The sequence below is a fragment of the Macrosteles quadrilineatus genome, unplaced genomic scaffold (genome assembly GCF_028750875.1).
Source record: "Macrosteles quadrilineatus isolate MER2022 unplaced genomic scaffold, UCM_ALF_1.0 Scaffold_5__1_contigs__length_97177068, whole genome shotgun sequence".
NCBI lineage: Eukaryota > Metazoa > Arthropoda > Insecta > Hemiptera > Cicadellidae > Macrosteles > Macrosteles quadrilineatus.
In genome coordinates, this window is record NW_026542598.1 from 11243242 (window position 1) to 11260361 (window position 17120).

General features: G+C 35.0%; 1 protein-coding gene across 5 annotated transcripts in view; it reads right to left on the reverse strand.

The window, feature by feature from the left end:
• LOC128994084 (protein bric-a-brac 1-like) overlaps positions 1 to 17120 on the reverse strand; it is a 244440-nt gene that overhangs the window by 204112 nt on the left and 23208 nt on the right. For all 5 annotated transcript variants that reach the window (XM_054418323.1, XM_054418324.1, XM_054418325.1 and 2 more), the window contains exon 2: positions 1952 to 2672. In XM_054418323.1, the coding sequence (XP_054274298.1) occupies positions 1952 to 2672 (721 nt within the window). The remainder of the gene's footprint in view (positions 1 to 1951; positions 2673 to 17120) is intronic.

Genomic DNA, 17120 nt, shown 5'->3' on the forward strand with positions numbered 1-17120 from the left:
TCATATTATAGCCAGATACGATAAAGTCACACTCCACCACATTTAATGAAGGAATTATATTTTTGTTTAATTACTCTCAAATTTTTGGCAACATTAATTGAGTCGTAAAAATTCCAATTGAGTTGAACACAACATACATTGCTCTCGCCTACATAAATGTGGTCTGGTAAATATTAATTATGTTGTTAACACAATAAAAATATGCCTGAAAAATTATTTTTTTTTTAAACCTTTAATTTGACTCAATCAAACATGAAACATGACATAAATTAACTAGTTGGGTTGTGAAATTTGTCGATAAAATGTAAACAGATTCCTAGTTGGGCGGAAAGGGGTAGAAGGAGCCGGCAAGGCTGGGGGGGGAGGTAATGTAAGTCGTAAGTTAGTTTGAAAGTAAGGGCAAAGGTAGGCGGGGGGGGGGGCACATGTGCCAGTCAATAACGTAAAACTACCCCTCCAACGCAACCTCCGCCGCGCTACAACGCTACAAGCAACGATGCACTTTTGCTTCCACGTGTTCCGCGTTCCGCTTCCGGGATTGTAAACGAACGGATTTGGAATCTTGGCGGTAAAATTTAAACGTGCGAAAAATAATTAAATGTATCCTCTCGTGGAATAGGCTAAGGTGATGTTTGGAGGTTGAATTTAGCTTTACTAGCCAGCATTAAGATTGTCAGATGATTTATTTTCGGCTTGATACAATTAATTGAAAATACGTTTTTAAGATAGTTAGTTGAAAATATACGAGTAGTTATATACTAGCTTAGATTTCAACTGGGATCGTAGGCAATAGTACTTTTGGTTTCAAAGATTTTAACAACACCAATTTGTCATCGCATTACTCTGACAGCAGTCGTTACAGTAATAAATTGTGCTTATGATAAATGTTCGTGCGTAAATTGCCTAATATCAACAATCATTAAATATTATTGACGCCATCACGTCAACGATACACGTCATTAAACAAATGTAGGAAATTACCAGCGTACGTAAACGCAATATATTCTATCCAATTAAAACACCAAGCTACATATATCTCCGACAGAAACGAATTTAACGAGTAAAACTCAATCAGAAGTCGACAAAAGCGTAATTCAATTTTATCCGAGCCTGAGAGCGAAGTTACGAACGTAATTATACACGAATATATTTTACCGCTAATAAGATTTTTAATAAGATCGCGGGAGAGACTGGGTGAGGGGGAGGCGCAGTAAAAACGACACAATCAGAAAAATAACGAGCCTCGCGTTCAATATTTGATTAAAGAAATTCTATTTATTTAACGAGATTTAATTAAAAACAGCGTCGTTGGAGAAGATCAATGATCGAGGGCGGGCGGTCTGTTTATCACTGATAAGAAACGTTACATATCTCTGATAGGAGAGGAATAAAGTTAAATTGTACGGTCAATCCATTATATCACAGATGTTATTGGGTTTATCTTTATTCCCCCGGCTGAGTGCGTGCCGTTAAAATTTAAAGGTTATCTTAAAACATAACTCTACTGGCTTATTTATATCGCAGGGTCGGAGGTAAACAAGTTTTGTTATTGTTATCGCTCGGTTATTATAATAAAGACGTCTTTGGTAGTGTATAGGGAGAGTGATTGCGTAAATGAAATTACTGTAGAGGAGATAACCGGGTCGGAGGTTGGGGTTCAGGCCTACCACATTTTATACAACTCGACTGTAGAGATCTGGCGTTAACGTTAATCTACGAGAGCTTTTTGTTACGACTACGCTTATAACGGAGGCGGTTTTATTATATAGAATTAGTGCCACTATAAAATGCTTTACTGCTGATAATATAAACGAGGTTTATGGGGCCCCGAGAATGATAATTTATTATTCTAATCGTAAAATACTACTTCACCACTAGCAACTCGACACAACAGTCGACAGTCGACCACTGATCACACTATCACTAGGTTATCACTAATCACTGTACTCACCCGTTCCTCCTCGCGGATCATCTCGGCGATGCCAGGCTTGATCTCACAGTCGTCGGCGGCGGAGGGGGCGGATTGCGGTGGAGGCGGAGGTGGCGGCGGGGGCAGACTCAGAGCCATCATGGGGTTGGGTCCCCCAGGAGTCGCGGGGCCCGGGGTCGCCGGAGGAGGCAGTGACGAGGGTGTAGACGGCGAGGTGGTGACCAGCTCCAGAGCCTCAGAGGCGTCCTCCGCGGGGCTGGAGGGCTCCGCAGAGGCGCGACGTCGCTTCTTGGACGGTCTGTTGGGAGACATGCTCACGCTCTCGTCACCCGTCTTGGTCTCCAAGTCATGCTCGGAGTTGACGTCTGCCAGTCCGCGCACCTTGAGTGACTCTGCCACTTTCAACAACGGTCCTATCTGCTCCTGCGACACGTTGATCTCACCCTTGTACATGAACTCCACGACGGCCTTCAACTCCGGCCACTTGATATCCTTGAGGATGACGATGGGGTGTTGACAGGGGTTGTCGAAGAACAGCGCCTGGAAGTAAGGACTGCAGGCTGACAGGACCATCTTGTGCGCCTTGACCGAGTGGCCGTCACAGGCGAGGGTGACATCCACGAAACTCTCGCTCTGCAGGAGTTGGTCGAACACGTTGGTCAAGTTGCTCTGGTAGTTGTTCCATCTGAGACAGAACTGCTGCGGCGAGCCGGCGCCTCCTCCGGGCCCGTAGTGGTGCATCCTGCAACAACACGACGCGGTTACTACGGTACAATACGAGAATACACCGGGACGTCCACACGCGCCGAGGACCTACGCTCGAATGGCGGGAGTGTGGCGCGCGGCCCCCCACCACGCCGCTACACAGTGACAGAAGGTCGAGTTTCCCTCGTCGCCCCCACCACGGCCCTCACGTCGCGGCGCGGCGAGCACCGCATCGCTTATTTATATAAAATGTACATGTAATACGGGGGTGTGAAACGAGAGGTCTAGTATACATAATGCATCCGTAGGCTCGGAGAAGTATTGATTTATTGACGTGTCGGTAGTGTATATTTACATGTGACGGTAGACGGGCGGCGATCTGAGTGAGAGAGAAAGAGAGAGGCTCCTCCCATCTGTGGGGCACCGCACCTCTGACACGGCCCCGACCCCCCGCAACACTCACAACAACACGACAAACCCACAACAACAACAACAGCAACAAATGTGTTAAACGGTTACTTACTGTAAAAGACAATACACTTAAGATGATAGTCAAAAGTGTAATCTGAAAACTTAAGAACAACCCCGGGAAACTGAGCTTTTATAAAAATATGTTTTATGAATAGTAAAGATGTTTTATTGGAACAAGAAAATGCATAAGATATGAAATGTTGCTAGTAAATTAATTGCAATTATCAGTGGTAAAGAAATTAAAAACTAACAAATTAGAATCAGTCAAATGGTTTTGCTCTACTCTTATGTCAGTTTCTTGTATGTAAGACCATAGATTAAAAGATACTCCTTTTATCTATGGTAAGACGTACGATATAAATAACTTATCTTGTAATCAATTTCAATAGACTATAAGGTGCGTTGGATAAATTGGTCTTGGCGTTATTAGGTGGTTATTTTTACTTTATAGTTTATAACATTAATAGAGTTGAGTAGCAAAGAGTTAATTACCTAGTCGTATAATTCAAAATTTCGAGTAGGCTACATAATATAAATACAAAGTGCAACTCAATGTGAGGTCACGCGCTTTCTAATTTAATCTCTTCTAGTTTTTAAAGCATTTAGTAGAATAGGCTATCCTTGTATTTCTAAAAGGTTCCGAAAGCGATCATAAATGAAAATTGTTTTGTACTGTAACTATTAGTGGAAGTAAACTACAGTATGTGTTTCCTATTAAAACATAGCCTGGCCTGAAACGGCAAATAACTTGACAAAAGCAGCTTTTGATTGAGGTATTTATTACAGCTGATTATCAACACTCCTATCTTATCTTGATACTTGGAAACGAGTTAATTTACACCATAAATAGGCATTCGTGTAAACAATGATTCAGTTAGAGGTTACGATTAGGAGTTGATAGCACGGTTTTCTTATTATATTAACAATTGATGGTTTTTGTTGTAATTGGGCATTGTTAAGTGAAATTTGTTTACAAATAGCGTTATTCGATTGAACAATATGATTTATTGGCCAACCCCTATTGAAGAAGAAGGTAACTTGTACAAAGCAATAGTGAATTTCAATATTTTTTTTTAATTTATGCGTATAAAAATGATTTAGTAGTGAGTTCACATAAGTACATTATTTCCATAGCGTTTAATTGTACATTACTAGAAAGACGAAACAAATCCAACTTGATTGTGTAGAAAAAGGATAAGATTGATCCAACGAATTTAACAATAAATGAACGGAAAACTATGGAAGATTTGCTTTTTAACAAAAGCCGGGCTGAATATAGCGGTCAACGTGCATAAATTAATGTGTTTCATTAAAAAATTACCAAGTACGAAAATCACGAGGTGTATTGTTTAACTTTCAATATCACCCAAAAATTTGAAACTCAAGATTTTCACAAATATAGGTTATGAGGGGGTTAAAGAGTCTTTGGAACATAGACGTTCTAACTCGTTAAACAATTAAAAAACTACATAGCCAATTTCTAATCCCACAGTATACTAAATATTTAAATTACAATCATTCTGGTTTTTGAACAAATATTTTGAGATGGTTAGTAGCTCTTAAGCGGCTGTTTGAAATTGACGAAATTAACATTGCTTTTATGGTGGGTAAATCCAAGATGACCGCTAGCTTCCAATGACTCTTTTGCTACCACTACTGCTAGTATCTTCTGTTGAAATTCACAAATAAACTCTCCAACAAAGTGTATTTATGAACGGGTAGCTATTTAGACATTTATTTGTCATATTGTGGGTTTGTTACTGCTGCCCCCACTCCTACAGATCTACTTTACATTGTACACATGAGCTATCGCATCGATAACATTGGTGTTACTTGTCATTGGACGACGTTCCCTACATGGCCGAAAGTTGACAAACTTTACATATCTGAGGCAAAAACAATGCAAATATTATACTACTGTAATTGAAGTTACATTACATTATCAAAATTATATCACAAAAATGTAGATAGAAAAAGTTACAATTCGTCAGTGAGAATATTTCTGCGTTAGCAAAATAACAAACAAAACGTCGTTGGCATAGTTAAATTATTGATAAAACTACCTAGCATAAGTTTTGATACGTTTTTTATGATATTTAATTTGAATAAAAAAGCTTCCAACAGTTTCTGATGTTTTTGGAGAGCCCAATATTTACTTCAAATCAATGTTTCTATTTGAATCAATAGAACCAGACAGTCATTACATTGGTCATTACAGAATTGGTGTATTACATTGTGGTAACATAGTCACCAGACTATGTTACCACAATGTAATACACCAATTTAAAATCATTATTACACGCCCATTTATTTGTGCAATTTATAAAAAGAATAACCACATAACCTAGACGAAAAACTAAAAAAAAAAAACTAAGAGAATTCACGATAGGTATCAAAGTTAAGAAAACTGATGTACAATTAGAAATAGACAACAGAAAGACAACGCATATTTTTACACATCTTAGGAATTCGTTTCACAAAATAGCTAAGTATTTGAGTCCCAAACAAAGTAATGCAAAGTAAAACGACGAGTTTAAATAAGTTGGCCACCCAACACAACATATGGGCCTCGCTTGGAGACAAAGGCTACCACAACAATATGGCAGCTGTACGCATGACTCACTCTTACGTTATTGAATTTCATTAGTGCTTAATTCCATGCCGGGAGACCAACTAATATAATAACAAAGTACAGTCCCTGCACCAACCAAAGCCGTGCCTCGCCTTCAGCCGTTCCCCGCTACTCAGTAGAGTACTTGTGGCGCGGACTGTACCATTGTTTTAAACAAGCCGCATGTCTCATTGAGGAAGTTGACCGTGTTAATGTTCGAGGTGTAGGGTGAAGTTTGTCTAAACATATGCAATATTTCGACAAATAATTAGTGGGAACGATTCTAAGTCAACATTGAAAAGGTGTTTTGTACATCTCGAAAATATATCTTAAAATATAAGTAATAGGTTTGATGATAAGTACGAAACAGCAATATTAGCACGAAAAAGAGAACTCTACGAAATGGTTGCGGGCGAATACATTTTTATAATGTAAACCGACTAGATAGTACTAAACATTAAATATCATTTTTAACTGTGCTGCTTTTGATCCCAAATCGTCTTACGTCTAGGTAATATGGATTTTTATAAAACAATTTAAAACATATCTTAGCACCCTTCCAACTTTTTAGTTATAATAGCTTTTAGTTATTACAGAAAGTGTATTTGTATATTAACCATATGCAGTATATTTTTTACGTGTAATTTTCACTTATAGAAAAGTTTGTATCGTAGAAAAACTTTTTTAAGGGTCTAAATTACCTTTGGTAATTATCTTTATCAATGCAACAGACTATTTCAATTTCTTTATTAATTTGAAATTCCACCTCACGAAATAGAGCACCTATTCAAATCACACTTCGTCAACTAATTCACTCCTTACACTTGGCTTCGTAAAATCTCGTTAAGAATTACTCTACAAAATCACCAAAAGATTTTGAACCCTCACTCCGACGGAAGTGCAATACCACGTAGACAACCTGTAACGCATGAACCGAACACCGTAAGCTGTTCAAAACAGCTAAAACGAATTAACATAACGCAATTAATGCGGTAAAAATCAATTACGCGCCCGTAGCGGGGCAACACAGTAACGCCTCGTAGCGTTACGAGTACGGTGATAACGCGCTGTTCGCTAACACAATATCGTTATAACCATATAGGGAATCTCGTTATTTACTCGTATGATTAAAATCTAAAATTATCTAATCAGGTTTCGTGGAGAGAATGTCATACACAGTTCTCATCCTCTTAATTTCCTCAGGAGATTTATATTTTTTCTACTTTATACGTAAACACTGGTTAAGTGAAGGTTAGATAAGAGGACACTAAAACTGTCTCCGTTCAAAACGGTTTCAGCTTTGGACTGAAACGACACGATCACAACACGGCCTCAATGTGAATATGTGTGTAGCCGAGAGCGTGAGTGTGTGCGACTGAGGGAAACAAGGAAAAACTATGTTATTAGCTCTTATTTCAGAAACCTTTATAATATTTATTTATGTTACTCTTTCTTAGAATCCCTGTAAAAGCCCGAAGTGAGCGCCCTAGGAACGTATTTATTATTTTGTGGTGCGGGTATTTAAACCTGTGTCTTAAGGACAAAAGACACTTGTTTCAAACACTTGACTTATACGTTCCACCGCTAGGGCATGGTATTTACTTAATATTTACTTCCACCATGCACTAGGGTTTGTTTAATCAGGGGAAATCCTTTAACCACAAAGAAAATTACAAGCTAAGCTTGCTGTATTTAAGAAAGCCACGCAAAACAGTAAATAATATATGCGTGTACCATAAAAATATGAAATGAGTTATACAGAACAGATTTACGAATAAAAAATCCGCATTAAGTAGGCTAATTCAAATGTATAAAAATATTTCTGCGAAACTCCCCAAGTGCTAAAAACACAAAGGAAGGTAAACTTGCTTTACGAATGTTTGTGTAATGAGGTTTACTTTAAATCAGAGATTATAAACGTTATCAGACCACAAGAGGGGCGACAGGTAAGGTATGCGCATTCTTATCAATCACTGAGGTGGATTGATCTTGACTATAATAGGTTACGTACCTTGACGTCCACAATTCCTTAGATCTGTTCTAAATCTGTTCTAAGGAATTGTGGACGTCAAGGTACGTAACCTATTATAATTGATTACCAATTCCGGAAGGCTTCAACATGAATAAATTGACCTTGACCTCAATCCAGTCCCTTATCAGTTACGTATATACATAAAATTCCATATTTGCTTAACTACTGGCAATTCTTAGCTAACATGAATCAATGTTAGAAAATCCAAATTATTAAAATACATCTTTTAGTGGATTTTTAGGTACTTTGATTCTTTTACCCTGCTAACTGTCTTAAGGCCAACCAACACACTAGTCTGTCCAAGGTAAAAGATAAAACTAAACCTGTGGATTAAAATCCAGAAGTCCAAAAAAATAAATATGACAAATCGAAAAACAAATAATCAACTAAGGGCGATAGGTACATTTACACCATTTAAAGGTTCCGAGTTTCGTGGCGTGTGGTTTACTTTGATAGCCAACAAATCTGTTCACCCCAGTCAGTCACTCTACAGCCTACACTCCACCCGCACGCCATCTCTACACTACACTACACAGTACATGTCCAAAGTATGTGTGTAGGGGCAGCTTGTGATTGTGTTCATTTTTTGGTTGTTGTTTTGTCTTGATTGTTATATGTTTTGCCATTTGTTGATTGTTAGAAAATTACTATACAATTGTACAATGGTCAGTGAAGGAAGTCCTTCAATACAGAAATAGTTCTTGCGTGATAGACCTCTTGTTTGTGTTTTCTAGACAGTTAAACGGCAACTTAGGTTGAAAACACCAACGGGTCATGGGATCATGGCACGATTGTAAAGCTAAAAAGTCATTGGTGATTGACGAAATTTGAACTCGTACGCCCATAGCATACATTATTTCCCCAACTAAGGCTGGATAAATCTCAAGCAAAAGAAAATGTTTTGAAAATCTATCACGATTACAATCTAATTTGACGTATCCCTAATAGTAAAATGTGAAAAATAACCAAACTCCCAACCAAAGCAACTGTGTTAACTAAATTAAACTAGTGTGAAATTGACGGCTTTGTGTAATGCCAAGTCAGCCGTAAGACATTAGGGAAAACAACTTTGGCACTAAAGTAGTATTAGTTTTCCTTGTGGTTTTAAGTTTGAAACTTATGTATGGGCTTTTGTTTGATGCAAACTTTCATAGAGTAAATTCCACTTAAACTAAGATCTGATAACAAATTATAAGTAGCGTCGGAAGACAAGAATTTACTCTCCTTAAATTTAATTACCTTTTTGAGGAAACCGAATGTTTGCAAACACACTGAGCCGAAATAGTTATTTGTGTACCTAGTGTGCGAAGCGGCACTTTGCTGCACATGAGATAAATGTTCACGCACGAACCGCAGGCGAGTGCGTGAACATTTATCTCATGTGCAGCAAATACAGTTTGCACTCGCGTTACACATTATATGTTTCCTACAGTTACTATAAAGCATATAATTAATTAGCCTTACAAACACTATTCAACACGTTTTTAGGTTAGGTTAAATTCAAGCGATGAACGAAATGGAAATCGCTGCACCAGCTGATCGTAGTCGCAGTATCTTTAAAACTTGCCAACCTACTGTATTTCCAAGCATACACGGATTACGTTCCTAATAAAGGCACGCTGTTTTGTGTTTTTTGTTAGAATAGTGGAGTGCGAGAAAAAAAAGAGTGCGAGAAAAAAGAGTGCGAGAAAAAAAGAGTGCGGTAAAAAAGAGTGCGGCAAAAATAAAAAGATTGGGCAATAGTAATTAAATGCAGCAAATAGCCGCTTTATGTACTATTTTCAGAGCAAGGAATCCCACTTTGTCAGGTGACTGTAGGAAAATGTGTAATACGATAATTAAAAAACAAACAAAAATACACAACACTCAATAGTTTTAAAACGTCCGGATGAACAATTACCCTCTTATTAACATGTAATGACAAGTGATATTCAAAAGTAATCAACACTTGTCAACATTGCCAATAATTGACGATCCTTCGCCATCCGACTGATCAACACGTGCGATCGCTGGAAAATTATTTTAACTTTTGAAATTTCAACTTTTTCACAAACGAGTTTACGCCAATTATTCTTTACCTGGTGAAAACTCCATAAAAACTAAAACAATACTTTGTCGGCTTGTTAATGAAAGGATCGTTCGTAAGTGATTGGGTGCGATTTCCGAGTTATTTTTATTGAAAATGTTTGCAATATAAGAACATGAAGACCATGTTATGGTTCTATTAATTTTCATATTCATATTACACGATTCCAAAGGGTATCTAATGATGGATTATAACTTTTCTCGCCTTCTTCAAAGGCAGAGGTAACATTAATTATTTTGTTTTAGTAATTTTTACATAGATTTATAGTAAAAATACATTGCCAAAATATGACTAAGTTAACTATAACTGAAATTCATTGTACAACTGACATTCTAGAAACTTTACGGAGATAATAAGATCAGTTTGAATACATAACTTAAAAAAAGCAAACAGCTGAAAACGCACTAACTTTTAAGTATTTTCACAGCTAAGTTATATAATAAGTTACCATTTCTGTGACATTAATGATCTAACGAAATTAAAGAAGTTGAAATAGCATACACGACTTCCTAACACATTAAGGGATTGGAATACTTACTTGAATTTATAATATAAACTTTGCAACATAGTTGTAGAGTAAAATTTAGTGCAACTCCACCCAATGAATCTAGAAACCTGTTTTAAACTGTTATTCCAACTTTTTCCGCGATAGCTCATGGTAGATTTTTCTTCTTAAAACAACATTTCGATGATACTAACATAGACCCTACCCTAGTAGCCTATCCATTATTACATATTTTTGTGAAAACATGTTGTTTAACTAGAAGCACATTATTACTACTCCTACATTAAGAAACCTAAAAAGTATGATACAATTTCATAATCCAAGAAATAAAATAACAGAAATTTCCAATTTAAAATAGAGATAAAGCCACAAATGAGGAATCTAAAGCAATTGATATTTTGTTTATTAGGGTAATACGAGAGACAAAATACTTTGTTTAGAACATTTGATAATAAAGGTAACCTATAGACGTAACCTATAAACGCAATAGACAAATTTCTTTTTTTTAAGCTGATCCAAAAAGCTTGAGTTTGAAAAATATTGGTAAAATTGGTTGGTCTCTGAAACACAATATTTTACCGTATTAAAAATTGTAACCTTTCACTACCTCTTAAAACCTGAAATGATCAAACAGGAACAGACCTATCAGACACCCTGGTCGGACCCCAGACAGTCAAGGCGACAGCTCGCCTGGCAGGAAAGGTGGGCGACGATTATTGTAATATTTATGAGGCTAGAGATATCATTGGCCGTGTATTATTGTTATTAGGGAGGAACGGACTCGAGTAATCATATGTCAGCGACGTTGCCACCTGCTTAGCTCAGGCAGAGCCCGATCATTGTTACATCTACGGGGCGTTACAAAAATAACCCCAATAGATTCGGATGGTTTGCATTTATTGCAAAACGTGTTAACCATAATGTACAATAAGGATGGTTACTATTTGCACCTATTTATTTCTTCCTATTTTTTATATTTTTTTTATAAAATTTCAGCCTGTTTATTAAAATAAAAGTACTGAGTTGTAATCCACCTAAGGCAAATATAACCAAGAATTGTGCTCTGGTTTGCGTTAAGGGTAATGTGTAAATTATTATTCAACCAACAAGACTGATGAACTATTTAAATCTATTGATTTGTAAACTATTATTTCTTATTTTAGCTTTAATCGTACCTCAAGATTTGACTGTGTTTAGTCAAGTAGTATTTTACAAATTCATCATATATTTTGTTAGAAGCGTTAGGTTATGTAACATGAATAAGCAAACGGAAAAACAGCATCAACGTCAACCTGAGGACAACGTTTGGTTACTGAACAAGTAGTATCCAAAAAACCCAAAAGTCCCCCCCCCCCCCCCCCACAAGTATACGTATACCTGTCGATACCAGCATACTCCCAACATAAACACACACACTAAGGATTTTAAGGAAAAAAATTCAATCTGATTATTCAATAGTTTATCCACGTTATATTTCAGCATGTGGAGGTCTAGCTAGAGGTAGGTAGGTATCCCAGTGGACATAGTGCGTAGTGCGACTTTGATGTTCCCGTCTATTTACGTTCACTCTCAGTTCGTCTAGTCCCTAGAACGTCCCAGTTAACTAATTAATTAAACACCATAGATTGCCCAATAACCATCCCCGAGCTAACGGCGTCCTGACTACAACTATACTGTACATAATGTCATGGGACTATAGAGTAAGAATTATAAAATAACAAATCATCCACGTATTCTTATTATACAAGTACAAACATTATGCGTTATCGTGGAACTAATAGTATATTTCAACACAAGGGAATAAAGTATTTTTTTCGACAAGAGCTCAAGTGTAACTCGTGAGGGTTTAAAATATTGTTTATGATTAACTATATTTTTAGTCATATTGCACCATTATTTGAGATAAGCTACTAAAATGACTTCAATCTCATTAATTTACATACCATCATTTACAATTTTGCTATTGTAAACAAATGTCTGTTTAATAAGGTATTCAATAAATTTGTCTATAACGATTGTGTTGTCGATTATATTTTCGTTAGCTAACGATATGTCGAACTATTGATATATCGTTAGCTAACTTTGAAGGGGTACTTTGAACCCGCTTCATTAATTCTACTGTTGAATTATTTTCAAGAGTAATAAATATGAGTTTTTCAGATACTTTTTCAAAGTTCCAAAAAGTATAACAGATGAGGCATCGAGTAAAAAATTCAAAAATTAAATTGAAACAGTAACTCATCAACAAAGCTATTTATCGATGAGTCATGTTATTTTTACATTGTAAATCTAAGAAACCGTTGTTTAAAAATTTTTCAACACCTGTATTTGACACTCTTTATGTATGTATACTATGCAACAAACAAATAAAGATCCTTTGAATCTGAACAATATCGAAGATACAAAGTAGCACAGCTGCTGAAGACTTCCTTGTCCTGCATGTCCCACAATTTGTGTTGGAACAATAAAACAATCAGTGAAAACGTTCTCATCATTGTCTTGCGATGAATTATCTATGGCTGCATCAATCTACATTAAACGGTTAATGTATTGTTCAATATTTTACAAACCGAAACAAAGCAATGCACTATGTTCGCTCTAACATTGTTTAAGATATTACCCTACTTTGAGATGTTGAAATCTCGTAATAGAAATTTATAATAAAAATAATTGTTTACGAAGAAACTGGTTACAAACATTAACAAATATTATAATAATGTACTCGTTATGTACTTATTAACAAAATTATTTAATTTTAGTAAAAGAAGTAGATATAATATAGCAATATGACCCCACTTTCGGCGTTTTAGAGGCACTTTTAGGGCACTTTTTATAGGGGAAAAATGAGGAAAAAATGGAAGAGCTTTTTTTGGCCACTTTTTTTAAAGACCCAGCTCTCGACCTATACACCCCTATATAAACTTTCTACTTTTTTAATACTAAAAATTACGTCTGGAAATGGTGAGCTTTTTTTGGCCACTTTTTAAAGACCAGCTATATTTAGATCTCGTCCAATACAAGCCTATATAAATGTTCAAACTCTATTAAAATTTCAAATCCACATCCATTCCCATGTATATTCTCAAAATCATGCGAGGTTTGTGCGTGAACTCGGGCATGCTTATGGCTATGCGTAAACTATGCCCGACTCAAATGAATGACTGTGAGTGTAACCTAATGACCCCAATCAAAACCAATTGTCAACATTCTCTGTCTGTCTGGCGCCAGTCTGTCTGGGGCAGGTTTAGACAATTACCAAATATGTTTGATTGATTGACCTCAATTATTCAATTGTTCAATTTCAGTTTGTTCAATTTCCATTGTTCTAAATTAATTTAGACAATTTTGTGGTATATAAGGGGGGCATTCTACGGAATCATCACTCACTCTTCCACCTGGATCTTCTTGCTATGGTAAGTCTTTGACATCTAAGCTAGACTATTGTAATATGTTGTCGCGTGTCGGGTCATGGGATCAATTGGTGACGTAATTGATGCTTGTACTCGTACTCTGTATTTCTTTTAACTTAGGAGTGTAGCTAATTTCCCGAGTCCATTTTTAAAAACTTAGCTGAATTGAGTCACTAAGGAACTTGTAAAAAATGTATATAAGTCTATTTTTAAACACTTAGAGTATTTTGAACAGTCACCAAGGAACTTAAAATGTATATAAATCTATTTTTAAACACTTAGAGTATTTTGAACAGTCACTAAGGAACTTAAAATGTATATAAGTCTATTTTTAAAAACTTAGCCAAATTCACTCACGGGGGGACTTTGAGTCAAAAGTTTGCACAAGTTATTATTTCAAAACTTAGCCAAACTTCACTCACCGGGGGACTTTGATTCAAAATGTGTACAAGTTATTATTTAAAAACTTAGCCGAATTATACTCACTACATAATTTTGTCAAGTCCCCTTTAAAATAGGTATTACTCACTCTGTATATATGTAGACTCAGCAATCTGAATTGCTAAAAAGTATTTTTTATTTAAGATTTTGGATTTAGTTTTGATTTAGAAAATTACAATTGCCAAATCTTATTGTATGAGATTGTTTTGAATATTAAAATATAAAATTCTGATTCAAATTATTATTTCCCATTAATTGAAATTGTCTAAAATGTAATTTCCACCAATTGTTTTTTTTAGTTACATATCAACTGTGTGCTGCTTCTCTATCCAAAAAAGTAACTTATTTTGTTATTACTATTTTTAAGCGAGTCAAAAATATATACAAGTTATTATTTAAAAACTTAGCCAAATTCACTCACCGGGGGACTTTGAGTCAATAGTGTGCACAAGTTATTATTTAAAAACTTAGCCAAATTCACTCACGGGGGGACTTTGAGTCAATAGTGTGCACAAGTTATTATTTAAAAACTTAGCCAAATTCACTCACCGGGGGACTTCAAATCAAAAGTGTGTACATGTTATTTTTTTAAACTTAGCCAAATTTACTCACCGGGGGACTTTGAGTCAATATTGTGCATAAGTTATTATTTAAAAACTTAGCCAAACTTCACGCACCAGGGGACTTTGAGTCAAAATGTGCACAAGTTATTATTTAAAAACTTAGCCGAATTATACTCACTATATAATTTTGTCAAGTCCCCTTTAAAATAGGTATTACTCACTCTGTATATATGTAGACTCAGCAATCTGAATTGCTAAAAAGTATTTTTATTTAAGATTTTGGATTTAGTTTTGATTTAGAAAATTACAATTGCCAAATCTTATTGTATGAAATTGTTTTGAATATTAAAATTTAAAATTCTGATTTAAATTATTATTTCCCATTAATTGAAATTGTTTAAAATGTAATTTCCACCAATTGTTTTTTTTAGTTACATGTCAACTGTGTGCTGCTTCTCTATCCAAAAAAGTAACTTATTTTGTTATTACTATTTTTAAGTGAGTCAAAAATATATACGAGTTATTTTTTAAAAACTTAGCTGGATTCAACCCACCGGGGGACTTCAAATCAAAAGTGTGTACACGTTATTTTGTAAAAACTTAGCCAAATTCACTCACGGGGGGACTTTGAGTCAATAGTGTGCACAAGTTATTATTTTAAAACTTAGCCAAATTCACTCACCGGGGGACTTTGAGTCAATAGTGTGCACAAGTTATTATTTAAAAACTTAGCCAAATTCACTCACGGGGGGACTTTGAGTCAATAGTGTGCACAAGTTATTATTTTAAAACTTAGCCGAATTATACTCACTATATAATTTTGTCAAGTCCATTTTAACATAGATAACACTCACTCTGTATATATGTAGACTCAGCAATCTGAATTGCTAAAAAGTATTTTTATTTAAGATTTTGGATTTAGTTTTGATTTAGAAAATTACAATTGCCAAATCTTATTGTATGAAATTGTTTTGAATATTAAAATATAAAATTCTGATTCAAATTATTATTTCTCATTAATTGAAATTGTCAAAATGTAATTTCTACTATATAGAAGATGCCAACCTATTTTTTAATTACATATATAAAAATGAAGACTACATGTCAACATTGTTTTGCATCGCTCTCCAAAAAAAGCAACCTTATTCGCCACTACAAGGTAATACATAAAATGAAGGTGAAACTGTGCAAAGTTTGTGATATAATCTGTGATAGTAACATGGCTCTAAAATCTCATATATTACAAAGTCACAAGACTTGTAATTTCTGTAAAAGAAATGTTGTTGGTCATTTTAAAAGACACGTAAATTCTTGTAACAAATGTCCATATACAATGATTAAATTTGTCGGTGAATCGATTAAAACTGAACTTAAAAGTACTCTTCAGTCTTGTCCTCTACCGATAAAATGGACTTTAGTAAGGAGAATTAAATTTATAAAATATACAATAGATCAAAATGGAAAATTAGTTAATGAGAAAGAATGTATTGCAGATTTCAGAAGCCTTACTATATTAACCATTGAGAAGAGAGATTTAAAGCCTCAAATTGAAAATGCTCTTTTAAAGATTGACGCTTCCATACACAAATATCAAGCCGAGGGTAGTGGATGGATATATGACCACACTAAATATTGGCAGTTGCACGTTTACAAGTATAAGCCCCTAACTCCAAAGTCATATATTCCCACACCAAAAAGTATTCAATTGACAAAAGCAGTTTTAAATATAAAGAATGTTGATAATAAATGCTTCCTTTGGTCAATTTTAGCAGCTTTATATCCAAGGAATGCTAAACATGCTAATAGAGTCTCTAACTATGCACCCTACGTAGGTAAGTTGAACATGACAAATATAAAATATCCCGTAAAAATATCTGACATAGATCAATTTGAAAGAAAGAATAATATAAGTGTTAATGTATTTGGAGTTGAAGACCAAAAATTTATATATCCATTAAGAAGAACCAAACTAAATAGTATTACTCATATAGATCTATTATTATTACAACAAGGTCGTAAATCACATTACTGTTTAATTCGTGATTTTAATAGGTTAATGCTACGATCTACAAAATATGACCATAAGAAGTATTTTTGCAAGTTTTGTTTACAACATTTTTACACTAAAGATAAATTAGAACATCATATAACATATTGTAAGAACTTTGATGCCCAACGAGTGGAAATGTCTAAACAAGATACATTACAATTTAAAAATTATAAATATCAACTTAAAGCCCCATTTGTGATTTATGCAGATTTTGAATGTTTTATAAACTCCAATATACATATTCCATCGGGATTTGCATTTGTCGTAGTAAAAGATTCTAAGATTATTTCTGAAGAGTTATATAGTGGTGCAAATG